The sequence below is a fragment of the Trachurus japonicus genome, chromosome 15 (assembly GCF_045865225.1).
Source record: "Trachurus japonicus isolate A0001 chromosome 15, Traja_1.0".
Taxonomy (NCBI): domain Eukaryota; kingdom Metazoa; phylum Chordata; class Actinopteri; order Carangiformes; family Carangidae; genus Trachurus; species Trachurus japonicus.
Window position 1 is genome coordinate 16,865,244 of NC_140921.1, and position 27,201 is coordinate 16,892,444.

At 41.5% G+C, this 27,201-nt stretch overlaps 1 protein-coding gene across 6 annotated transcripts in view; it reads left to right on the forward strand.

Annotated features, from left to right (window-relative positions):
* tp53bp2a (tumor protein p53 binding protein, 2a) overlaps window positions 1–15,519 on the forward strand; it is a 29,735-nt gene extending 14,216 nt beyond the window's left edge. For 2 of the 6 annotated variants that reach the window (XM_085800010.1, XM_085800011.1), the window contains exons 5-21: window positions 1,157–1,227; window positions 1,963–2,064; window positions 3,189–3,363; window positions 3,485–3,666; window positions 3,803–3,967; window positions 4,182–4,220; window positions 5,937–5,984; window positions 6,997–7,180; window positions 9,404–9,526; window positions 9,737–9,858; window positions 10,064–10,472; window positions 11,277–12,133; window positions 12,891–13,028; window positions 13,158–13,291; window positions 13,464–13,630; window positions 13,785–13,984; window positions 14,073–15,519. In XM_085800010.1, coding sequence (XP_085656136.1) covers window positions 1,157–1,227; window positions 1,963–2,064; window positions 3,189–3,363; window positions 3,485–3,666; window positions 3,803–3,967; window positions 4,182–4,220; window positions 5,937–5,984; window positions 6,997–7,180; window positions 9,404–9,526; window positions 9,737–9,858; window positions 10,064–10,472; window positions 11,277–12,133; window positions 12,891–13,028; window positions 13,158–13,291; window positions 13,464–13,630; window positions 13,785–13,984; window positions 14,073–14,114 — 3,158 coding nt within the window. In that variant the 3' untranslated portion in view covers window positions 14,115–15,519. The remainder of the gene's footprint in view (window positions 1–1,156; window positions 1,228–1,962; window positions 2,065–3,188; window positions 3,364–3,484; window positions 3,667–3,802; window positions 3,968–4,181; window positions 4,221–5,936; window positions 5,985–6,996; window positions 7,181–9,403; window positions 9,527–9,736; window positions 9,859–10,063; window positions 10,473–11,276; window positions 12,134–12,890; window positions 13,029–13,157; window positions 13,292–13,463; window positions 13,631–13,784; window positions 13,985–14,072) is intronic. The other 4 variants (XM_085800012.1, XM_085800013.1, XM_085800015.1 and 1 more) reach the window with 4 other exon arrangements.
* Window positions 15,520–27,201: the final 11,682 nt, after the last annotated feature.

Genomic DNA, 27,201 nt, shown 5'->3' on the forward strand with positions numbered 1-27,201 from the left:
GTGTAGTCTGGAGAGCTTTTGAACTGGTACTATAAGGCAGGCCTCAAGTCCTTGAACAATCCTTATTTAGCTGTACTGTTGTAGGCCAAGTGAGAGGCAGGGTCTCCAAGCCACGTCGTCATAATCCTGTTACTTTTCAGTTTTCTTGGGAACACAGAAAACTCTAGTATTTTGGTCTTGTGCTATCCTCTCAGCCCCCAGTTGTGTAACTAAGCCCTTTTACCCCTCACAGCTTGAGTCTGGCCCAGGGATTAGATGGCTGTTTTCCCTTCCTGTTATCTTAGCCTGCTCTTGTTTTCCCACACTGTTAGCTTAGCTCTACTCAGTGTTTGCAACACCGTTCTGTTTTACCTTTTTTCTGATACTGTATTTCTGCGATGGATGGATAAACGTGTTTCTGTGTCAATTAAATGTTCACACTTTGCTGATTCTGTGTATGCTTATTTTCTCTGACCGGGTCAGAGGACAAAAGTCGCTCTCTGGTGAATTGAGTAATCTCACGTTGACATCTTAAAAGGTGGTAGTATGGATATGGCCTTGAGGCTTGCAGTCACTTGTACCTTAGCGTGATCATATGTTCAGACTGACACTTAACCAGTGAATGTATTTAACATGCATACAGTATGTCAAGGGTCATCTAAAACTATTATGCAAGCTAAAGGGCTTTGGTCATAGGCCAAGGCTTTAAGGATGGGATCTGGATTGCCAGACCCCCCCTCCCCATCCCCCTCAGCTGGCAAATGGCAGTAGCATGGTTGGATATAAGTGCATTCATGTACACAGACGAGCACATACACACACAGTGGTGAGACCCACCCACAGACGGTTATGTATTAGGTTAAATCCTGAGATTATTGCAAGTCACAAAGAGCACTGATCCCAGTTGTTTCCCAGAGGAGCTAAGAGCTAGGTACACTCTCAGCTGCCCTCCAGAGAAACCTGTACACCTAAGTATGTCACTTGTATGTCAGAGACAGTAGCACTGAAAAGACAAGAGGAAGTTCCAGTCATTCTTCACAGCTGTCTGTAAAGGCCAATAGTTTACTCAGTTAGCTGTTTTTCGTGGGTAGTGCTAAACTGAAGCAGTCACCTTTGGTAAACCTCTGTAGTAGTTAGTGACGTCTGATGGAGTTCCCTTATTGTGATGGTTATACAGGAAGCTCAAGAGGCTCAGAGCCAAAGAGGAATGGAGTGAAGGGTCCGCCAGACAGAAGGATGGAGAATGGGGTAAGTTTCTATATCTTGTTTTTCTTTCTTTCTCATTTTTCCTCTTATTTTAAGGTAATTTGAAATACGGCCAGTAGAAGAAAACATGTTTGTTTGTCAGTTGTTAGTTTCCTGAAAATAATTTCAGGAAATACAAATAATAACTGAAAACTGAAAAAAGGGGACTTATTTATATCTTTGATCTCAGTTAGTGGATTTATTTGTTTAGTATTTAGATACTTTAAACATGGAAATGTTCTTATTTATACCTGCCTTTTCCTGCATCTTATTAGTATTACTCTATAAATAGAGTTTTCATGGCTTTCATGGATGATTGCAGATGGCAAATCTTTTAATGCATAGTAACTAAGACATTGTCATGGGTACATAATTACCACCCTGTGCGTCATATATCTACTAAGATGTTTCTTTGTTCTTAACTACAAGCCAACTTGATGATTTGCAAAGGAGTACTAATTAATTCAATACAGAAACAGCCTGCGGTATAAATGCTAATTAGGAATTAATCAGTGTATCATTACAAGGACATGATGTTAAGTTGAGAATGTCTCCTTTAGTTAAAAATAATATTCTCTACAATTCCTGGAATCACAAAAAAGCTAACATTAGTTTCTTTTGTCTGATTTCATTGAATTAAGAAGTCAATAGGTCCCTCAGATTGTGGACTGAAAAAGAGCATTCATATGTACATGTACTGACTTCCTTTGTTCCTCTATTCATCCCTACCTACTGTAGGTGGCGACCCCCCGAATGGACATGACGCTGGCCGAGCTACAAGAGATGGCTGCCAGACAGCAGCAGCAGATAGACGCTCAACAACAGCTCCTCGCTTCCAAGGTGTGTGAAGAAGAAGTGGAAGATGAAAGCAGAGAGTGGGACCGGTGGAGAGATGGGTGGATACAGGGGGTGAAGGGATTAAGTGGTGGAGATGAAAGTAAAAGCTGGACCAGAGGAGCAAGATTAAAGACAAGATTATTTGTAGAAAGTGGGGAGATGGTGAACAAAAAGGTACTAAAACAAGTCTAGTGCACTTAAAGGAATGAGGATGGAGGAGATTTAAAGTGTTATGATAGACAGGTGAGATGAGTTGTGAATGGCTGCAGGTGAAATGTTTATAATTTGAGAAGCCTGAGAGAGCTCCCTGCCTCGAAATCTCACTGCATTGGACCTACTGGCATCTGAAGATCTCTATTCTCTTGCTTGGGACTTGTTTCTCAGTTTGCTCAGGATTTATTAGTGACAGCAAGAAAGGTATTGTATTGCTGGTATGACAGAAAACTGGTATTTTTATTTAATGTGATCATTATAATAACTTTTTGGTCATTGCAAAGACATCTTGAAATGTTTCTCTCCTGCTGATCCAGGCAGACTTCATTAAGATAACAAACAAACTGTACGGGTCTTTGCTTTGCTCCAGGCTGCAACCTGTGCCCCTGAGCCACTTTAGTATTCAGATCCAGACTCTGCGTATGCTTGAGGATAACACGGCAATTCAGGGAATGTAACCTGAGGCATGCACACCTACACAGAAGTGGAGTAAACAAACAGCCATCAGCATGAGCACACATAATTTGAACACTTACAAATAGAGACTGTATTGTCTTCATCAAGGAACCTGTTTGGGAGAGCTCTGTCACGTTTATAGCAACCTGCACCACCACTCACAAGTGATGAGTGATTTTGAAAGTGCTGTTTAGGGACGCGCAGTGTTTTCTTAACCCATATTCAACCAGGCATGTTGACATGAAAAGCATTTCTGCTTATAAAAACGGAAGCAGGAAGAAATAATATTCTAAAAACAACAATAACCTTGCTGTTCTGCTAGCCCCTAAACATCTTAGTACGCAGATCAGTATGTTGCCGAGGAGCGTCTACTCTACATGAATTACTTAAGTATTTCTTAAATCATGTTTTTTTTTTTAAAACTTTGCTTCTGCCTCTCTCCTCTCATCCATCTGCAGGAGCAGCGGCTGCGCTACTTGAAGCAGCAGGAGCAGCGTCAGCAGCAGCAGGCCTCTGAGCAGGAGAAGCTGCAGCGCCTCAGAGAGAACATTGAAAACCAAGAGACTCGGCTCAAGAAGGTCCGGGCTCTCAAGGGCCAGGTGGAGCAGAAACGGCTCAGCAACGGCAAGCTGGGTGAGCTCGCGAATCCATGAATGGATGCAACAGATTATTTCTCCTTGTACCTTTTCTTTCTTTCCCATGCCTCCATCATATTCACACACCTGCTCTCTGCCTGTTGTTTTTCCTCTCCAAGTCGAGGAGATAGAGCAGATGAACAACCTGTTTCAGCAAAAGCAGAGGGAACTTGTGATGGCTGCATCCAAGGTGGAGGAGCTCAGCAGACAACTGGAGTTGCTCAAAAATGGCAAAATGGACAACTTCCATGACAATCAGAGCTCTGTGGCTGAACTAGATCGCCTGTACAAAGAGCTGCAGGTATACAGAAACAAAGCTATAAACAAAACACAACAGCAAGTCAAAATGGATGTCCACAGATATTCTTTTTTTAAACTAACGACCTTGTTGATCTGTTATGTTTATCCTCATTGCTTTGTCTGTTCTTGGCGCTCAGCTGAGGAATAAGCTCAACCAGGACCAGAACTCTAAGTTGCAGCAGCAGAGAGAAAGTCTGAACAAACGCAACCTAGAGGTGGCTTCCATGGACAAACGCATCAGCGAGCTGCGAGATCGGCTGTGGAAGAAGAAGGCAGCACTGCAACAAAAAGAGAACTTGCCCGTAAGTATAATCAAGTACAACACCATTAAAACCCCCCACTTTTCATTGTACATATTCTGTGAAAGGCATTCTTAGCTTTACATGTTACTCTGACTCACAAATAAGTGAGGAGAGTGTTATTCATATCTGTTAAGTGATGGAAATGGTTTTGATCAGAGCTCCCTCTAGTGGCCATATGATAAAGGCTTTCTGTATCTTTCTTTATCCCTGGAAGCCTCAGATGCCCCAGCTGTCAGAGCTCAACCAAACCAACGTAAGGCTCCTGAAACTTGTTATCCTCTGTGTGGGAAATTCTAGCGACCTCCTTATTTGAAGAAGTCAGCCCTTATCCGTCTTTTTCCATTCTTTGATCTGTCTTGTCTGAGATAGCTGGTGGGGATTGATCATTGTTTTGATCATGTCACAGAGTTGCATCTGATTTTTACACTCCCACTTCTTCACTCAGCTGTGTTTTCAGTCCCATTTGGCGCAAACAAATCCTGAGGATGAGAGAGGAGTAATGAGCGCGGGCTGACATCGCAGACACTCAGGAATGTCAGGGGAGATGTTATCTTTTCTGGCAGCACTCTTGACAGAAACAGGAAAGGGCAAATAACCAGTTTACTCAAAGACAAACAACTATCTCACAGGCTTTTCAAAACACATTTTAGTTTAAAATAAATGCAAAACTATTAACCATTTACTACTGCTAATTATAGTATGTAGGGGTAATAATAATTAGCAGGCTGAATCCAGTCTTCGTTCTAGCCCTAATGGGCGTAGAGGGTTTGGCTCTGAGCTCCCTGCCTGGTGTCTCCCTGCTCCTCCACTCCTCTTTGCCCTTTCCAGGAGTTGTTTTGAATGCAGGTTGCCATGGGACTGTAAATAAGAGTCAACAGACGCTTCTATGAATCAGTCCGTGAGGAAGAAAAATTAACACGTTCACTGCCTGAGGTGGAATAACTTGTGTAGGGAGAGCAAGCATATGAGAGGAGGGAGGGTGGGGGTGTTTGAAAACATAATCATCCCAATTGAATGATGGATGATTTTGAATTATCAATTATTTTTCATCTTCTGAGATTACATTAGTTATTTTACTCTATCCTTTACACAATTATCTTACTAATAATCATTTTAACGATCAGCTTGATTTTTGTCTCAGACATAATTTTGGTGTTTCATTGGCCTTCAACATTAACTTTCTGTCTTTCAACCAAATTAACATTCAACTAGTTAACCCTATATATTGTTGTCCGTTATTTGATGCTGATGATGATTATTTGATTTTGGAATACAAAGCAAAAATGACTATGAAATCAAAAAATGTTTTTATGTGTTGAAGATACAAAAAAGTCATCTTATGCAGCATGCAATATGCACTGAGCAAATTAATTGTACAAGATCTAAAGTGGCCTCTAAGTTAGAACATAAATAATAAATGTTATGATGGAGACTGAACATAGCCATCTGGATATCTGCTCAAAGCCGTTTAGATAAATGAACAACTTGTACCTTAATCTAACTTTATAGATGCTCAAGTCCTCTTTTGATGTCCTCTCAACATACATAATAAATAAGGAACAGCACAGAGAAAGATGGATGTGTGTTTGTGTTTGCATGAGTATACGCGTGTTTTGGAGATGAAGGCCTGAATAGGCCTTAGTGAGGAGAGGTGATTTACCCACACCCTGCCTGGAATCATAATGAGCCGGCCTTTTTCACACCACCACAAAGACACACTCCAACCAAGCTGCTCTCTCCTCCAACCAAACAGCAAGTGTCCGACTGACATCAGCCAACAAGCACGTATAACCACACTGACTGAAGAGAGGTAGTCTGAGAGCTGCCAGCCCAGCACAGCGGTCCTGCATCGTCTCAGTCACACTTCAGGAAATAGTTAGAAAAGAAAACGCTGCAATTAGGTTGGAAAAAGGGGGAATATTTGGTATTTTGAACTGCTTTTGCATGTTTGTGCTTTTGTTTTCTCAAGAATGGCTACCCTGGTAAAGAGAGGGCTTCAAAAGACACTCATCTTCAGGTAATTAAACTAGAATTGGAGCTAACACGTGTCTCTCTTCTGTCTGATCTAATCTCTTGATTTTGACTCCAGATTCCATCAGTTGCTTTTTCTTTGCTTCATTTAATAAGCAGTGTGACCCATGTTCATTGTGTTTTGAAGAAACAGGTTGTTATATTATTATCAGCTGTAAAATAAACTTTTGTCTTGGGGCTTTATCTTGAAAATCTTTCCCATTAAAAGGTTGAAAGGTCTTGAAAACTAGTTTAAGTACTTAATCTAAGTTTGAAGTGAAAGCATAAAGGCATTCACTTTCCTCTGCTGTCTTGTAACGTCAAGCTGTCCACAGTTGAGCTCTTTACTCAGTAACTGATGTAACGTTCAGTGTGTAGGGCTCAGAGGATGGCAATGATAGTCTGTCATTGGAACATTTTGTTTAATAGGAAAATATTAATATAAGTAGTATAACGGTTATTGTTGGGTGGATTGCCAGTTTGTTGCATATATTGACATTTAATGTCCTCAGAGAATGAATTGTTATTACTTCAAGCATCAAGCATCACTAGTATGTGTCTCCAGTCCCCAGTTGTCCTCCACGCCATTCTCATAAGTGCCCCACTGTAATGACTGTTCTACTAGCACCACCCAAAAGTTTCACAATTAAAGAGTCTTTGAACACTGTCCTGGCACCACCCTCAGCCACAGTTTATACTTTCGCTTCTTTAGTGACAAGGATCTGAGAATAATTAAGTTGTCTCACCATTTTTAATCCATTTTGTTACAGGGCTGTCATAGATTTGTAGCGCTGTAAATTCGTTTCTCAGTATAAACAATCATTTTTGCATGCTTTATATGACCCATCTGAATCTCAACAGATTTTTGTGTCATTACCAAAACATCAGATAAAGTTTTGGTTACCATTCAGTCATTTATGTGCCTCCCTCACCGCCTACCATAACACAAGATAATGCAAATTACTCTCGCTGACCTTTGCCACTCTAACAGCATCTTCTTTGTTTTTTTGTCTCTTCAGCAGCCCTCCGATGGGCAGGCCGGACAGCAGTCAGGTCCATCTCGTGTGGCAGCGGTCGGCCCATACATCCAGTCGTCCACCATGCCCCGCGGCCCAGTGAGACATGACCTGCTTGTAAAACCAGCTTACCCTGACGGCACTGCCACCCTGCCAGCCCACGACCCACAGACCAAGGCCGGAGCAGGTGAGCATCCACAGACAACACGCCGGCCAAAGCCTCTCTTGACTCAGGCCCTTTCCTTCCTGACAATGACTCAGATCTCTGCTGGCGCTGACTTGGCCGCAGGCCTTTACTTTGTCCCTTCTATTGTTTCACATATTATATTTAGTCAGCTAAATCTTGCAGATGGCTGAGTTTGCAGCAGCTTGCTCTGCAGCAGTTAAAAAGTTTGAAGTCTAAATTTTCAGATGACAAATAATTAAGTATGTGTGTAATGAGTCCTAAGCTACTGGAAATCCTCAACCACTGTTCTTCTTTGTGTATGTCATCATGGAGCTGGGTGTGTTTTGTGTTTGTTTTTTGACTGTCCTGCCTCCAGCAGGAGCTGAGGAGTCTGGGACAGCTGCTGGTTGTGATGTCACTCTGAGCTCAGAAGGTAGCTAGTTACCCGCTGGATGGTGTGTTGTGACCTAGTATTGTTCAGCTCAGAGTTTGCAGTGAGTGAACCAGTTTTTGAAGCAGTGTTTTCATTGATGTGTGTCTCTTTGTGTCATTCTCCGTATGAGCTCACACTGCACCAGTCCCGGATGTGAGTAAGGGTGTTATTTATCCATGGTCAAATTAGCAGGCGTTTAAAATCGATGCCTGTTGTTGTAACCAGACTGAAAAGAAATATGTAACATAGCTCAGCATCTTTCAGAGGATCACTCCCTGATCCAAAACTTTTTAGACCACTGATCTAAAAATTGATTTTTCTGACTAACTTTTTTGTGTGACTAGAATAAGCTGTGGTTGCACCGAGGTAGCATGTGTGCAGTATAATGGAGGGGAAGGAAGTCTGGGTAAAGCACTGATGCAGAGCATCGTATCCCATGTAAGGATGTTCTGTGCCATCCTGTATGCAGTAATTCTTTCTCATGCGCTTCATCACTGACTTGCTCTCCTTGCCCTAAATCAGTCCCCCAGTGGATGGTGGGCCAGAAGTGCACTTCAAGTTATTAAAAATGAATGATCAAACACCAAAATTAGTCATTACAAAAGCAATAGCAGAAGGGATTCCCCTCCCTTGTTGCCTTTCTCCTTTCCCTGCCAGCCCATGTTTTCCTATTTAAAGCTATCCTGCATACAAGAAGTAACAGTAACAGGTTTTTCCCAGTCTGTCATGATGTTGCACACAATTATTTCTGCATGCTGCGTTGATGTGCAGTATGGAAAGAAGAGAGATAGGGATGGGCGGGGATGCTGGGGGATCTGCTCTTGTACAGTCATTCCCAGCTCCTCTAGAACGGGAACGTTGTGCATAGTACCGGGGCAGGCTCCTGAGGGTTGTGCCGGTCTCTGCACGGCCCCTCGGGGGGGCCCCCTGGTTGGGCCTAGCCAAAAGCATGTCTGGAGTGACGGGCGATTTGGAGCTCTAAGGCTACTTTGTTTTTCTTGTCTTTTTAAATGCATCTTCCTCAGAAGCCATGTTCTTGCTTAAGCCTCTGAAAGAGCTGCGGGCTAAGAGAAAAGGTACACACTTGTGTTTGTGTGCGTGCGTGTGTCATTCGCGATGGCTTTTGTTTTGATGTGTTTGTTTTTCAAGAAAGTTATCCTCACTGAAAATGATAAAATAGAAAATTTTCATCATTTCTTTGCTGGATCTTTGGTCCTCCTTTGCTTGTTCTGCTTCTGTTTGTGAAAGTGTTTATCGAGCTTTCTCCTCGGTTCTTTTTCTGCTGCTTTAAATGGGTCAGTTGGAACAAACACATAACCTTCAGCTGAACTGAACTGACACTGTGGATCCTGACCCAACCAATCAGGTCTTGTTCGGGAAATGTGTGTTTGTTTGTGTGTTTGTGCAGCACCTCTTGAGAGAGCGTCTGAATACAGTCTGCAAGTGCTGCGATGGAAATCATCGTGTTTTTATCATCTTTGATGTGATGCTGATCGTGCTTGTTGCTAGTCTGTGGACATGCATGGCCACTGGCTTGATCTTAGTCAGTCAACCAAAAAAAACAAATGATGAGTAGAGAGGGAGACGAAATGTTGCAAAAGAGTGTGACAGTGTGACTCTGCAAAGCACATTGCTCTGTGTACGTTTTATCATTGTGGACAGATAATGAAGTTTGTTTCACCTGTGAGTATTGGTGCTTTGCTTTGTTTCTTGATTTCAACTTAAATCCTGTGATACATGTTGATATATAAACATCCCCTCCCTCCCTCTTCCTCCCTCCTTCACTCCCTCCTCTCCTGCGGGTCTCCCAGGCCTTCAGCCATCTAAGCTGGCGGACTGGAGCTCCTCGGGTCCAGAGTCCAACTCCAATGGTCATGGTCCTTCCTCAACACTGCCACGAATGACCTCTCACTCCAACTCTAACGCAGAGCAGGGTAAGAGAAATACATATGCATGCAAACAACACATGCACATAGAGAATTTCCACCTAAACTGTACTGAAATCTATTTCCTGTAACTGTGAAATCAGTTATTGACAATAAGGCAGAACAAATATTTTCAAAGGGGCTTTTGTTCTGTCCTTTCATAGAGTCATACTGTGTCTTGAACATAAGATCAAACTGATTGCTGTGCTCTTTGAATAGATGAGGCGGAGATGAAGAGGGACAGGAAGGTGCGTCCATTCTCCATGTTTGAGCCGACAGAGGCTCCCACCACCTCCCTCCGCAAGAACCAGAGCAGCGATGACCTGGTTCGGGACGCTCAGGTGAGAACAGTTTCATGCTTAAAGCAGAAGTAAGCTGAATATTTGGGGACTGCTAACTCCATCGGCTGACAAGAAGTTAGCCAAAACGACCGGAATGCTTACTTCTGCTTTAACGTCCCCATGACTAAATTATTCAGATTTGTTTATAACCAGAAGAATATTCCCTTGCATTTAATGTGCTATCTCTCTCTCCTCATCTCTCCAGTCGGCACCCAAGGCGCCAGTCAAAGTGCCTCCTCCCGTCCCCACCAAACCCAAAGGCCCTGGTGTTGTGCCCTATGGCAAAGCGGGCTTCAACACAGGCACCTTCCCTAAAACTAAGCCTCACAGCCAGCAACCCCAGGCCGCCCAGAGCCGCGGCCCCCTCACACCCTCACAGAGCCAGACACTCCCCCTGCCCTCCAAGCAGGACACCCCACCTGCAGCCACGGTGCGGCCTTTCACCCCGGAGCTGCCCTCCTCCAAAGACGCCAGCCTGAGTAAACCCCAGACCTTAGCAGCCAGCTCCATATACTCCATGTACACACAGCAACCTGGCTCAGGCAAACCCTTCCAGCCTGGTCTGCAGGGCACTCTCAACAGGAGCCAGAGCCGCAGCAACGGATTTATCAGTGGTAAGATTATCTAGGTGTATGTTCTTAAATCAGTGTTTGAGCAGTGATGTTGACTTGATTGTAGAAGCACTTGTGTATGTGTAACTCACTGCTTAAGCTAAGTTAAACTCCTGAGAGGATGCTGTGTCATAACAATCTTAAATCTTAGGACTAATGCTGAGTAAAAAACAACAACATGTTATATCATATCTACACTTGGTGACGTTAGAGTAAGAGAAAAAGTAGCAGCATCACGCGTTACTCAAGATGCATTCACTGTACGGTAAATCATGCCTGCTGCCGTTTTCTTCAGCAATAAAATATTCACACGCCACTGACCAGCCGAGCAGCTAGAGAGGCGAAGCCATCTGTTACATCTTCCTTTAACAAATCGAATCACAGGCAACCGTACCTGCTGCCTCTGACTAGAAGTGTGGAAATGAAACGGAACAAATGTTTATCCTGCCCTTTCTTGTAATGTACACTGTAAAATCTTGATTATGCCCGTAATTTGTATCAGTTTATATATAGTAACATGTCACATTGAAGCAGGCTCAAAAACTACTGTTGTTGTGGCTGTGTATTTAGAATTTGTTGTAAAACTTTTGCAAATCAGTCTCGCTTTATGAACAAGTCAAATATTGAGGGCAGCAGGATGAGGATCAGTGAATTTTGGCTAAGTAGGCTACACAGTAAGCGATGATGATAAATGACCAGATATGAAGTTGTTTATTTTAAACCCCTCAAATGTGACATCAAGTAACTCAAGATTGTATTTCTGTGGCTGTTGCAGTCTTAACACTTGCGTACTGTCCATGTTTATAGTGTACGGTAAACCAGTGATCCCCGGTGGAAGCTCTCTGCATCCAGAGAACCCTTACCTGGATCGCCGCTCCCCTGCTCCAGAATCTGAGGTTGACCACAATGGATCTATTCACGTGGGGCCCAGCTCATCTGAGGGCCCCCAACCAGAAACGGAGCGTATCCCCCGGCCCCTCAGCCCCACCAAACTGCTTCCCTTCATTTCCAACCCCTACAGACATCAGAGTGAAGGTGACCTAGAAGCTCTGAGAAAGAAGCTCTACAACGCCCCGAGGCCCTTGAAGAAACGGAGCTCCATCACTGAACCAGAGGGTCCCGCGGGGCCCAATATTCAGAAACTCCTCTATCAGAAAACCACACTGGCAGCTATGGAGACCACCGTGACCACACCAACCACTCCCACCTACGCCGGCGAAGCAGAGAAGGCGACAGAGGGATCTGTGGGGCCACATGTCCCAGGTCCTCTGAGCGGCGCTGAGAACCATCCGTCAGAGGCGGGACAGGCTCTGGACAGAGGACAGGTCACTCCTCATGTCCCGGGTGCTAACGTCTCCTATCCAGCCCCTGTCGAACACACTAAACCACCTTGCGCCATCCAGGAGACTGAAGACATTATCCCCCCTCCTCCTCCATCCCACCCAGCCCCCAGACCAAGTGATGCTCTTTTCCCACCTCCACCCTCTGCTGGCTTGGAGGACACGATGCCCAACCTGCCCCCTCCGCCTCCAGAAGGCTTCCTGGAAGAGTTTCCTCCGTACCCACCACCGCCGTACCCCAGTGGAGCAGAGCAGGACAGCTTGGGAGAAGACACCTTTAACATGAAAGCACCCGAGGTCACTGGCCAGGTCACTCTGCCACCGGTATGAATCCCCTTTATGAACCCACAATTATTATGTGGGTCTCAGTTGTTCACTTTCATGCTCCATGTGTTAAAACCCCTCACATGTTTGTTTATTAGTTCCACAGTTGCAGGTCATGAGTTACAGTTAATGCACATTCTGCTGTTCAGCAGCAGTGACCTGGGCCAATGTTATATAATTAAATGATCCTTATCAAATACCGCTATTGTTTCTGGAGAAAATGGGCCCTATTCAGCTTACACTAAGCGGATAGCCACCCTACTTTCCCCTATTTACTTAGATGCAATCTGTGTTGAAAATAAACACCAGTTTATATTTTCTTGCTGTTAAGCTTTAGCGTAACTCCTTAAGCAGTTTTTATGGTGCGGTGCGGTGGCATGTTTTACCCCAAAGGGGCAAACCAATGAGATTTCAGATTTATGACCCATTTAAACTCCCACCTCTTTCCCATTTAAGACCCCTTTAAAAACTAAAGAAAGCATATTTACTTGACTGGAGGGCAATTGTTCCTAATCAGGTTGCATAAAGGTTTTAGAGAAATGAACTTGTGTCTTACTGCTTGTGCTGGGAAACTGGATTAGCATTAGACCTGGAAAAACAAGTTCCTCCTCTTCTCTCAGTCCAGCCTGAGCACAACAGCGAGTGGACACAGGATGAGGCTCTAGTCGTCTCACATCTTAGATTTTTTTCTTTCTTTGTGTTGTAAAGGCTGTTTAAAGATCATTTGTGTGATTCAAAATTATGACTGTGCGTCCAGGGAAAGAGGACCAACTTGCGCAAGCCTGGATCTGAACGCATCGATCACAGCATGAGAGTGAAGTTCAACCCGCTAGCTCTGCTGCTGGACTCTTCTCTGGAGGGAGAGTTTGACCTGGTCCAGAGGATCATCTACGAAGTAAGAAACATTTCTCTGGCATCTTTTTTTCTGCTGTGTTTTTGAGCTAAAATTAGTCATCAGATTGAGATCATTTGCAGATGCTAAAGTGAAACTCACTGCGTCTGTCTTGTAATTTCTCAATCACAGGTAGAGGATCCCAGTCAGCCTAACGATGAAGGCATCACAGCTCTACACAATGCCGTCTGTGCTGGACATACAGAGATCGTCAAGTTTCTGGTTCAGTTTGGTGTCAATGTCAATGCTGCCGACAGCGATGGATGGTAAATTCAACCTCTGTAGTTATTGTTAATCTACATGATAGAATATTCTCCTACAGTATTAACAGGCTGGCAACAGAAATCTGAATGTCGATGTATATTTGTAATATGATTTATTTTCCCGATGTCTTATCTTTCCACTTTATTTTTCTTTCTCACCCACCCTCGCACACAGGACGCCTCTTCACTGTGCCGCATCCTGCAACAATGTGCAAGTGTGCAAGTTCCTGGTGGAGTCTGGTGCTGCAGTGTTTGCTATGACTTACAGTGACATGCAGACTGCAGCTGATAAATGTGAAGAGATGGAGGAGGGCTACAGCCAGTGCTCTCAGTTCCTCTATGGTCAGTGAAAGCTGTTTTATGTTAAATGTTATGCGTACTGTTTCTTTACATTTTCATATTATTGCATCCTTTTATTTTTTCATATGACAAGGCACTACCATACTCTGAACAGCTCCTGTGCTGACCGGTGTCATTTTAAATGGTCTACCCTCAGGTGTGCAAGAGAAGATGGGCATCATGAACAGGGGTGTGGTCTATGGTCTGTGGGACTACACTGGTGAAAACCCAGATGAGCTGTCATTCCGCGAGGGAGACTGCATGACCATTGTCCGCAGAGAAGATGAAGATGAGATCGAATGGTGGTGGGCACGCATGGGCGACACCGAGGGTTACATTCCTCGCAATCTCCTAGGGGTAAGTCAGGAGTCAGTGAAAGTTTGATAATGATAATTAATAATTTATTAATTTCCATGTTGACATGTCTTCTTGTTGTCACTAACAGCTCTACCCCAGAATAAAGCCAAGACAGAGGACCCTGGCGTAAAACAAAGATTCCTGCACATTCCAGTCTGCCAGAACTCTCCGAAACACACACACACACACACACAGGCGTGCGCGCACATGCACATACACACACCACACACACCACACACACATACAGATGCACACCGGCTTTAACAGACTGGAGAAGAAGGACACTGCTGAAATGAAGAGATAAGGACAGACCAAACAATATGAAGGATCAGCTATGAACTCTTTCTGGCACTTTTTCTGTATCTACCACAGAAGGACTGTCTCACTTATTTTTCCAGGCCACACAGTGTACTTTTTACTTCCGACACTAATGGCATTGTGTTTCCTTTATTCCACCGTTTTGTTGTTTTTGTAATTAGTGTCTGAACTACTATTTCTAAAGTGACAGAAACTCAAAAGTTGGGATGTAAATGGAACGAGCAGTATTTTTATTTCTAGAGAGTAATTTTTACACTTTTCAACAGTCTTTTACAATTTCCTTTCTGGACTATTTGTTATTTTCTAACATACTTTGGGCTCTTCATTGTATGAGGTGAATGGATGGATGACTATGGTGATGATGTTTTTGAAATGCTGTTACCATGACAATCTTTCGGGGCTTGTTTCTCGTCATCGATGCTGAGTGACTGTGCCTCTGTATAACTGCACTGGAGGTAAAAGTTTCACATGTAACCACCACTCTGGCTAAACAAATAGAAAACCTTGTAATGGGATCACACCAGCTGCGACATGGACCCATGAGCACTCAGTAGTCAGGACTGCATTATGTCACAAGTACTCATGAGGTAAACCACGCCTATTTTCAAACTTGGACTTCATTTTGATCTCAACTATAAACCTGTAAAGTCGCAGCTGTGTAAAATGGTGATGAAGCTTTTGATTTATCTATTGCTGTTCATTCTGTGGTCTATCATACACAGAAATCCAGTCTGTTTTCCTGCATTGGCACATGAATAAATACTGTGTATACATGTATCTCTGTCTCACAGACTAGTGAAACGTTACTGTAGGAATTATGTTGTTTTGAAAATGGACTTTGAAACTCTTAAGAGGCCTTTGCTCAAGAAGGGGTCATGCAGTATGAATTTTAATATTTTATTACAGCCATTCCATGACAATGTAAAAGACAAGCCTAATACCAGAAAAATCTTTACTTTTTAACCACTCAGAGGTGACACATTATATTGTAAAGTCAGTGAGGAATTTCTACGTCAAACCACATCTTAAAAGCAAAAAATAAATAAAAAAGCTGGACACATTCCTAAATGTTCCCAAAACTCAACTCATCACAAATCTGTCGATGCAGAGGTATTTATTTTTGTTACTTTTTTTCCTTTAGCCCTTTTGTCAGAACTATAACCACAACTGTACTGTAGTATTTCAAACATTTACAATAAAATACTTTGTACTACATTGATATGGTCTTGGTGTTACTGACTACAAATGCAGGTTTGAGCTGCAGCTTCATTTTAACAACATAATTTGCTGCCCTCTGCTGGACAGAAGGTAAAGCTTAGCAAAAATTCAAATACGGACTGGGTCTCTGTAGTGAGAGCAAGTGGGGAACAGTGGGCCTCATTCATGAACCGTTCTTAGGAAGAAATGTATTCTTACTAAAACCCACTTATAAGGTTTTCAAGCAGATTTTGACATTCACCAATGTTTTCTTATTTGGGATTTGTTCTTAGTTAAGAAGGACAAAGTCTATGCACACTCAAGAGCATGCTTACTCACATTTCAGAGCTGACACTTGTGCAAAATAAGTGCCTATTGCATTTTCTTCTGCAGTTGTATACTATTATATGATTTGAATTACAATAACTGTCTTATCATTTATAATGTTTTCAATCATTTTAACTACAGGTACATCTAAAAAAAATTAGAATATCATGGAAAAGTTCATTTATTTTAATAGTTCAATTCAAAAAGTGAAACTAATACATGATATAGATCCATTCCACACACACTGAAATATCCCATGTCTTTATTTCATTTGATTGCAATGATTATGGCTTACAACCCAAAATTCAGGATCTCAAAAAAATCAAATCATGGCCGATTTAAAAAAAAAAAAAAAAAAAGATTGTTAATACAGAATTGTTGGTCTTCTGGAAAGTATATCCATTTACATGCACCTCAGTACTTGGTTGGGGCTCCTTTTGCTTCAATTTCTGCATCAATTCAGGGTGGCATGGAGACAAACAGCCTGTGGCACTGCTGAGGTGTTACTTTTTAGGCTATACAAATAAACTTGCCTTGCCTTCTTCCGGACTCTGGGTCCTTGGTTTCCAAATCATGTAATGCAAAACTTCTGAAAAGAGGACTTTGGACCACTGGGCAATAGTCCAGTTCTTATTCTCCTTAGCCCAGGTAAGACAACTCTGACGTGATCTCTGGTTCAGGAATGGCTTGGCACGTCTAGACCCAAAAATGCAGAAACCTGGGTTTCCATAACACCTCAGCAGTGCCACAGGCTTATTTGTCAAACTTGGGCTTCCAACTTACAGTAAATATCCTGTGTGTGTCTATTCTGTCGAGAAAAGTAATAGCACACCAATCCCAATCACATTTGCCCTTTCAAAGCTGTAGGAGAGGTGGGGAATCAAAATATGACAGGAAAGATGAATAAAAAAGAAAAGGAAGAAATGCGCAGTATGAGCTATTAGGTCTACCCACCAGTCCTTTATTCTGCTTCTCTACTACTATAGCTGAATCCTCCAGCCATGTTCCCCCTCCTTCCCCACACACTATCCATACTCCCCACTCCTCTCTCTTGCTTCCACTGGAACTACATCCTCAGCAAAACCAAATCACCCTTTTCTTACGTAACTCAATTCTTACCCTGACAGAGTTCCACATCTGGGCCCCTTTGTTTTTTTGTTTGTTTTTTTGTTTTTTTGCTGTGATATCATTACAGTAAGACACAACTATGAACCAAAACACAGTGCCAAGATGTATTTTACTGTATTTACAGTATACTTTATATGCCTATGTGTGCAGTATCAGTACAAAGAGAGATGATAGATAGATAGAAGGTATTACATGTCATGAATAAGTCAGGTCATGTTTAATTTTAGATCAGAATATAGTAAATTCATTCATAGAAAACAATATGATTTTTTTTTTATTGACAGACAGACAGAGAGAGATATAGATAGATAGATAGATAGATAGATAGATAGATAGATAGATAGATAGATAGATAGATCGACAGATAGATAGATAGATAGATAGATAGATAGATAGATAGATAGATAGATAGATAGATAGATCGACAGATAGATAGATAGATAGATAGATAGATAGATAGATAGATAGATAGATAGATAGATAGATAGATAGATAGATAGATAGATAGATTTTTTTAAATGTGGGAGAGCGGGAAAAACCGGAGCGGGAAGTTCAGTTCTAGCTCTGGCTTTGTTGTTGCCAAGGCCGTAGGCGGAACTGAATCCTTGTGTGGCCCTGTGTAAACTTCTGACAGTGGACAGGCAACAGTGTGAACTGGGCCACTGTCAGAAGTTTACAGAAAGATGAGGGCCAGGATGAGCACGACGGTGTGAAAGATAACTGGACGCAAACATATTTGGATAAACTCTTTCCATTGAGGTTCCTCATACTCAACCCCATCAGAGTGGTCTGTGATGTGCACCTGCAAATGTCCGGTGATGAGTTTTTCCACCTTGGACATTTCTGACAGGATTGCAGACCTGAGTTTCAGTTTCCCACCATATATTTTTTTCAGGTCCTTGATGAGAATCTTAGAGATCTTCCTGATTTCCTTCCTGTTCGGGTTGTAGTCTTCTCTCAAAGTGAGTCCCTGCAGTGTTTGTTCGACCAGCCGTTTGGTGTTGGTGATCAAGATGTCTTTTGTCCAGATGTCTGCAACGCCGTTTTCCACAAACAGTGTCGCAATGATAGTTGTGACAAGTATTTCATGTTTTGGCTCATGTGTCACAGATGTGGCAGAAGTAGAATTACCTATGACTTGACACTCGCTCTGGTCTCTTGTATCTTCAGTGATTTCATTGTCTTTGACTTCGTCACGGTCAAGGTCAGCAAAATCTACATCTTCTATGTCCTCCAGGACCAAATCTTGTGGCTGTTGTGTTGTCAATGCACAGGGACAAGAAGCACATTTGTTTGGCACATAGTCCCCCATGACAACTTCAGCACCAGAGAATAAAGATTTTACTAGTTTAGATTTAATTTGCTGGTCAATGGCGGCAGCTCCAGATGTTGTCTCCAGAAATCTGGGTGCATCACCTTGGCTCAGAGTTCTAGTCATCGCTGCAACTTTTCAGTTTTTATAAAATCTTGATCTCAGTCTTTCACTTGAGTATTGACTGTGTGGCTCTTCAATCAGCCACGAATCAATAGGGGTCAACTTTCTTGTCTGAACTTTTCAGCAATTTGGGAAACACTGCTTGCTTCGAAATGCTAAAGACAAAATGAGTCAAACTGGTGAAGGAGGCAAAGAGATCAAAGGACAGAGAGTGTGACGTCACAGGACAAACCTTCCAACTGACTTCAGCCTTCTGACGTCACGGGCAAAGCAGAAACGTGTAGTAGCCGTAGCCGGAAACGAAGCTGGATTCTATTGCCGAGGTGAGTTACCATGGTAACTTACGGCAAACCTGCTCAGAGTAGCCATATACATATAGCTACATGTATGTCTATGAAAGTGGCTGTCAGGAAGGATTGATCTGAATCCAGTAAAAGGCTCTCACCCAGAGCCCTGGTGTCGTGCCAGAAGTACGCACAGATCGCTACACGGATCCACTCAATCGGATATTTTTTTATTTCTCCACTTTTTTTTTTTATCCTTTTAAAAATATCTCCGTTTATGTGGGTGAAATCGCCGTGTTCGTGTGGTTGAGAGGCCCAATTGGACATAAAAATGTGCGTTTAGGAATATCGTAGGCTATTCGTGTAGGGAGTTTGTCCTCGACAACGGAACACTGTCCTGCCTATGTGCACTATGTGTGCAGTATCAGTAGGCCTAGCCTACTGTTGTCTAAAGATCTCCATAATAGTGTTCTTTAGACTTTATGCATTTGTTTTATTGTTGACTATAATCTCATGTTTTTGTGTAGCCTACATCTTTTAAACACTTGTGTGTCTATGTATATTGTGTATTGTGTTTGTTAACATTTATTGTAGGCCTACTTTTGATCTCTGGGCACACTAAGTGGCCTATAATTGGCCCACCAGCCCATCCAACTAATAACAGGTGTGGTGTCATCAGGCCTTCAGCCTAGTATAGGCTGCCACTTGTCATGCCATTTGCCTGAGGAAGACCACATCGGGCGAAACGTTGCAAGCAAGTAGGCTATCCAATAAATGGGAGCTTTAATCCAGTATGCGGATATTCCCCTTTTTTCTTTGCAGTATCAGTACAAACATGTTAATTATTCTTCTGCCAAAGCCAACATTTTCCAACACATTATCAGTGGATATTGTTTTCTGTCCTTGTTGGAAAGTATGCAGGGGATTAAAGACATTAACGGATGTTCTGTTCTTTATCCCACTGTCCCAAGACTAAATAATTACAGAACGTTGCACAATAAAAACTTCATTTCCTTTTAAGCATCCCAGTCTCTCCAAATAAGAACAAACAGCATGGTCCCAACAGAAAATGAACAATTTACAATCTAAACAGCATCAGCATGAATTAGGAATGGAAGACGATGACAGCCTCAGAAGGAAACAACAAACTAATTTCTGTACTAAGTACTGTGCATGTATTTGTCTTTTATCTGTAATCATGAATGAATGAATGAATGAATGAGTGTTTATTTCGATCACAGCATCAAAATTTCAACAGAACAAATTCAAGGTAGTAACAAATACTATACAGCTGGTCGAAAAGGGTTGCGGCTGAAGCAAAGCTTATAGCTGCCGCACCCTAATTTCTCATTTCATTATTAAAAACCATAAGCAGTCTGATCGGAATGGCGCATATACATACACGTCACACACATACATACATATACCTACACAGTACGTCCCCCACCGACCATCCTATATCCACAAACCTTCACAACTCAAAAACAAAACAGGTCTAAATTTCCTAGGTTACATTACACATCCCATATCAATCCTATATGCTAAAAAACAGTCCGAATCAAACAAACAAGAAAACTTCGTGTTTGTTGCAAAATTAAGTTAATTATTTCCCTTTGTTGCTCTCTACATTTTCACTTCTGTACTTTTCAAAAATATTATTTTTAAACATTGTTTTTATATGGGCAACATTTTTACTATCTTTAAGCTATTCCAAAGTTTCACTCCACAGACAGATATGCACATACTTTTCAACGTGGTACGAGCAAAAGGTTGCTTTAACTTCCCTCTCCCTCTTAGGTTGTACCCTCCCTCTCTTTCCCCAAACATTTTTTGGATTTTTCTTGGAAGTAGATTGTGCTTTGCTTTATACAAAAATTGTGCAGTTTTGCAGTCCACTAGATCTCTAAATTTCAATGCTCTTGATTTTAAAAACAATACATTGGTATGTTCATGGTACCCCACATTATGCACTATTCTTATTGCACGCTTCTGCATGACACATATCGTGTGTAAGGTGCTTTTATATGTGTTACCCCAAACTTCGGCACAATAGGTCAGATAAGGAAGAACAAGAGTACAGTACAGTGAGTATAACGATTTATAATTAAGTATATGTCTTGTCTTACATAAAATACCTATTGTGCGTGAAAGCTTGGACCTAACATATTTAATGTGAGGCTTCCAGCACAAGTTGTGGTCAATGATCACACCTAAAAATATATTCTCATATACTCTTTCAAGCTTAACTCCGTCAATTTCTACTTCCGTCTGTATATCTAGTTGTTTATCCCGCTTTCCAAAAATCATATATCTGGTTTTTTTAATATTCAAAGATAATTTGTTAACATCAAACCACAACTTGAGCTTTTCTAGCTCTCCCGAGACAACCTTCAAAAGTTGATGGAGGTTCTTCCCAGCACAGAAGACATTCGTATCATCAGCAAAAACCACACAGTTAAACATATTTGAGACATTGCATATATCATTGATATATAAAATAAATAATTTTGGTCCGATTATTGACCCTTGCAGTACACCACATACAATTTCTGCAAGAGTAGACTTCGTGACACCCATCTGTACAAATTGCTGTCTCTTTTCAATGTAACTTTTTAACCAATTTAACCCTACCCCTCTGATCCCATATCTCTCCAGTTTCTGTAATAAAATTGCATGGTCAATAGTATCAAACGCTTTCTTTAAATCTATAAAAACACCCACTGCATACTTCTTATCATCTATTGCACTTGTTAACTCCTCAACCAGTTCCATCAATGCCATTGCTGTTGATCTGCCTGCTCTGAAGCCATACTGACTTTCCATGAGCAACATGTGTTTATCGATGAAGCTGTCCAACCTAACCACAAAAAGTTTCTCCAGTATTTTAGAGAATTGTGGAAGCATTGATACTGGCCTATAATTTGTGTACAGGTTTTTTTCCTCAGATTTGTATAGTGGAATTACTTTAGCCACTTTCATTTTGTCAGGAAAACAGCCTGATTTAAATGAGAGATTACATATATATATTAAAGGGTCCACAATAGTATCGATCACTTGCTTAATTAAATTCATGTCAATTCCATTACAGTCTTGCGATGTTTTGTTCTTGAAATTACGAACAATGTCCATTATTTCGTTTTCGTCTGTATTTCGCAGAAAAATTGTGGCTGGGTTTCTTTCACTGAAATATTTTTCAATGCCTCCCCCCAGTGGAGGTTTTATTTCACTTGCCAGTTTAGGCCCTACATTCACAAAAAAATTGTTGAAGGCTTCCACTGCATCTTTTCTACCAGTGCCTGTCCTATCATTACCTATGAAACAATCAAAGAAACTGGTGCTGGATTTCTGAGCTCTATAGACACAACTGACAGTAATGTTTTTGCTTTTCCCCATGACAATCTCCACAGATATACATTCACACACATCATCGATAGCAATAGTCATATTTTTAATAATCTTATATTTTAACCTTCTATCCACAAATATCGCTACCCCCCCTCCTCTTTTATTGACTCTATTAATACAATTAAATTCATACCCCTCTAATTCAAAATCTATCCCCTTATCCTGAGTAAGCCATGTCTCTGATATTGCTACCACACTAAAGGGTGTAATGAATTGACTCAGGTATTCTTTTATGTCTTGAAAATTAGCATATAAACTCCTGCTATTGAAGTGTATGATAGACACTCCGTTTTTTAAATTGACTTTATTTTTAAACTGATTTTCCGTATAGTAGCAACAATCACTGTTTACATCATTTAAGAAATTATCCTCAGGGTCAATGTCTGAGTCGTCATGCATATCGATTTAGTAAGTTCATAAGGTTACGTGTGAACACACACATTACTCTATATATTTTACACTCAGTCCCGGCATTTAGTAAATTCATAATCATCTGTGCTCCATCTCCTGCAGGATAAATAAATCTCTGTTTGAACAAAGACTGAGAATCTCCAGCCATATTAGCGGCTCTGTGAGAGGCTGAGTTTCATGTTTACTAATGTTTGCCATAATTAGCACTGAACAGTCTTGTACATGCTCATGTTTGGTTGCAAAGGGCAAATGGAAATTTTGACCAGATGATGGTGCTAGATGTCACCAGATTTGTTTGGATTCATACTCTGGTCATCATGGACAGCCCAATCTGTCCCCACCATATTTCATGGAAATAGGTCCAAAAGTTGAGACAATATCTCAGCCTTAACTGGAGTAAAGGACAACGAGTTGGATTCATCCTCATCTGGTTTTTATTCCCACCTCAATTCGACTCCCTAACATCTAACTCCTGCCATAACATTCTTAACTTTTCACTTTTTTAAAGCTTTTTTGTTGTTGCAGTGTTTATTACAATTTTTACTGATTGTTGTGCTGTGCTTGCTGTGCCTGTCGGTTGAGTAAATATGTGTGACATCACCTGTCTCTCAGGTGTTGCCATTGTGTTGTGTGTATCCGCAACTGCACCGATGCTCTTTGCTATGAAGTTCCTAATGGAAAAATAAAGTGATTTGGATTTCATTTGATTGGATTTGATTTGATTGACCATGATGTACAAAATGTCACAGAAAAGGCATAAGAATGGGAAAATGTAAACTGGACCATAGTGACAGACTCAGATTACCATCCATAGAGCTACTCCGTTTACTATGATTAGGTTGTGCTTCCTGATATAACACACACTACATTTACATCTAGATATATGTATGGAAAGGAAAAAAAAAGAAATTCATGACCAGAATTTCAATAGACTGTAAGTCCTGCTGCATGCTGTGTGCACTACAGGTCTCTGCAGATCTCTGTAGCAGAATAACAGGCAGAGTGAGGCCGATCCCAGTCCTGGATTATTGTTATTATTAGCTACAACACACTGGGAGAAAGTACTGCATCTTGTGATGTAACCACAACATATGTCTGTATTACCACATAGGAACCATTACCACTCCTTCCTCAGGTACCACTGTTGCTATGGTAACCCACGGCCGTGACGCTTCCTCCCTTCCACCATTTGCTCTGGTGAAGTTCTTGTGTTGTGTCCCTTTGTGAGATCTGTGGGGTTAATGGAGCTATAGCACAAACCCCCCTGCTGGATTGCAGTAGGGACATGACATAAAATGCTGAATTCAACATCAACACTGCCCAACAAACATGACTAACTGCATTGATGAATAATGAATTAAACGTTGCGTAGCCTATAAATGAGAGAAGCAGTCTTAACGTGGAATAGGCCTAATAGATAGCTGCTGTTGTGTCTTTTCAGAATCAGAGCTCTCATTAATCTCTGCTGCACACTTTGTTTCCATGAAATGGTTAAGACCCAGGGTGTGTGCACAAAGATACTGAACTGATTTATGTTGTTACTGTTGCTTTGTGCAATATAATGACTGAAATCCCAAGTATAGACCCTCTGGGCATGTTATTTCATTGGGTTTGTATATCTCTGGGGATAGGAACAGGAGAGAGTGATGGAACCAGCTTTCCTCACAGGCTCCTTCATTAAGTGTTGAGCTCCTGCATACATATCCAACCTCGACATTCACTGGGATATAAGATCAGCCTCACTATGAATCTCTCCCAGTCTAGAAATGCAAAACATAATATTTTTGCCCGAAGGTCTGGAGAGGAGGAAGAAGGGAGGTGGGGAAACAGATGAGGGAGCTGCAGGTGCAATTATGTCTGCATGCCTGAATTCGGGCAATGTGAGTCTTCCACGAGCAACTGAAAAGTGTTTTAATGAGGAAGCAATGTAAAGCAAAAGCTACAGTGACATCTGTAGTTTAAATGTCACAACCATCTCTGACTTTAAAACTCTCCTGAATGAATAATTTAAGAGCCTATATTGGATAAGATTGTTTTATTCGGTAGCACTACATAATACGGCCCGCGACTTACAGCGTACCTACCGCTCTCTTGCCGCGTAGGTTGCCGCTTATTTCACACAAGTACTGAGTAACTGCAGCTCACTTTCCCCCCTGTTTCCCCCGTGCATTTACAGTGTAACTAGGCTGCGTCTTAGCGCGTAACTTACATCCTGCTTCACACCAACTTCCACAGAAGTACAGGGTAACTCTCGCTGTTTTACAGTTTAACTAGGCTGCGTCTTGGCACGTAACTCCTGTCATACTTTACACCAAATTACACAGTAACTCTCGCTCACTCCGCCACTAATTACCCCGCATTTTACAGTATAACTAGGCTGTGTCTTAGAGCGTAACTCCCGTACAATTACGTCCTACTTTCCCCGGACTTACAGTGTAACTCCTGCCAGGTACATTAGAAATTAAATAGTCTACTGTACAATATGAGCACAGTTGCAATCCATGTTTTCCAAAAGTGTCAGCAGCGACATTTCACCTCTATTTCAGAGATTTATTATTCATTATTTAATTGTATGGTTTGGAATAGGTGAGAATTGGGTATAGAGTGTGGACATTTTCCAATACAGTAACAGGCTGGCTGGTAGCAAACTTACCTCTCTAAAATGCACATCTATGAAAGTCTAGTTCTGTCATCCAAGGGCAAAACACAAACTATACAGTAATACATCCACAATAATGAGTCATTCGGAGAGTTAGAAAATGTTTTTATTATTTATTAACCAGAAAACACATGACACATCCACATCCACGATCATTCATAAACTTTAAGTACAGTAAGTACCCTACTGTAAGTGAGCACTGTTACCCCTCCCTAGTCTGCACCTATACAGTAGCTGTCATGCACCTACACACTACTTGTCTTAGAGTTACCCAGTAAGTAGAGGGTAACGGGCTGTATTATAAAGTAATGGCTGTTACTCCCTCCTTACGCTGCACCTATACAGTAGCTGTCATGCACCTACACACTACTTGTCTTAGAGTTACCCAGTAAGTAGAGGGTAACGGGCTGTATTATAAAGTAATGGCTGTTACTCCCTCCTTAGTCTGCACCTATACAGTAGCTGTCATGCACCTACACACTACTTGTCTTAGAGTTACCCAGTAAGTAGAGGGTAACGGGCTGTATTATAAAGTAATGGCTGTTACTCCCTCCTTAGTCTGCACCTATACAGTAGCTGTCATGCACCTACACACTACTTGTCTTAGAGTTACCCAGTAAGTAGAGGGTAACGGGCTGTATTATAAAGTAATGGCTGTTACTCCCTCCTTACGCTGCACCTATACAGTAGCTGTCATGCACCTACACACTACTTGTCTTAGAGTTACCCAGTAAGTAGAGGGTAACGGGCTGTATTATAAAGTAATGGCTGTTACTCCCTCCTTAGTCTGCACCTACACAGTAGCTGTCATGCACCTACACACTACTTGTCTTAGAGTTACCCAGTAAGTAGAGGGTAACGGGCTGTATTATAAAGTATTCTTTGTTATTCCCTCCTTAGAGTGCAAATACACTGTAATTGTCCTGCAACTACAATGTAGTTGTCCCGGAGTTACCCAGTACCTACAAAGTAGCGGGCTGTATTATAAAGTATTCTTTGTTATTCCCTCCTTAGTGTGCAAATACACTGTAATTGTCCTGCAACTACACTGTAGTTGTCCTGGAGTTACCCAGTACCTTCTACTACAGCTGTAACTACTGTCTAAGTAGAACCAGTAAGTTAGAACACAGTTTGTTTCACGAGATAACATCATCTGAAAGTACAGTAATACAAAGACAAAACTAACTGAAGTGTCCCTGACATCATAAAATAACAGATTTCTACTGGCTTTTGTTATTTACATTAAAGTTCAGTTTTGTTCCTTCTGTTATAAACTGTTTCATTTAGTTTTGATCCATCTGTCTGGTCCTTCTAGGTCTAAAATAGTCAGTCAAGTCAGTTTCATTTGACAAAATGTACTTTCTAAGTTAGAAGAGTCAAGTTGAAATGATCGTTGTGATACTACTATCACACCGGAGTGTGACACTCAGTAATGGAGAATGGATGGGCTCCTCCATAAAAGGTGATCTTGATCTTGATCCAGCTCCTTGGGTCAAGGCAGAGATCAGGGTCATGGGTGGCGTGCCATCTCCCTCGTCAGGTACCATTTTCATGGCATCTCAAAAACCTCACCTGTGTAGAAACATAATTATATATTGTATCATCAACTTCATCACATAAATGCATCACTGTAAAACAAAGTGAGAAAATTAATAACTTTGAACGGTACAGTTTTTCTCATCATGGAATACTTAATCCCGGTTTTACCTTTCACATCATAAATCATTAGCCTTTTAAACCATAACTTGTGATTTTTAAGCATATTAATCAATTACAAATTATACATATTTTTTTCTTTAACTATTGAGTAAATATTTTAACCATTCAAAAATCTTCAATTTTACAAAATCAATGCTATGACCATACTGTTTCACAACTGTAGGCTGCACCAGTACATTATTGTTACTCTTGACTGTATTCATCATACCAGTCATTACCAACAGTAACGTTAGCTAATGGAGCTAATGTGTACAGTACTAACACAAATACAGTTCCCGGTTAGCGTGGTTCAGGGGAAAACACACACTATTATCTTTAGCACAAGCTAACATTG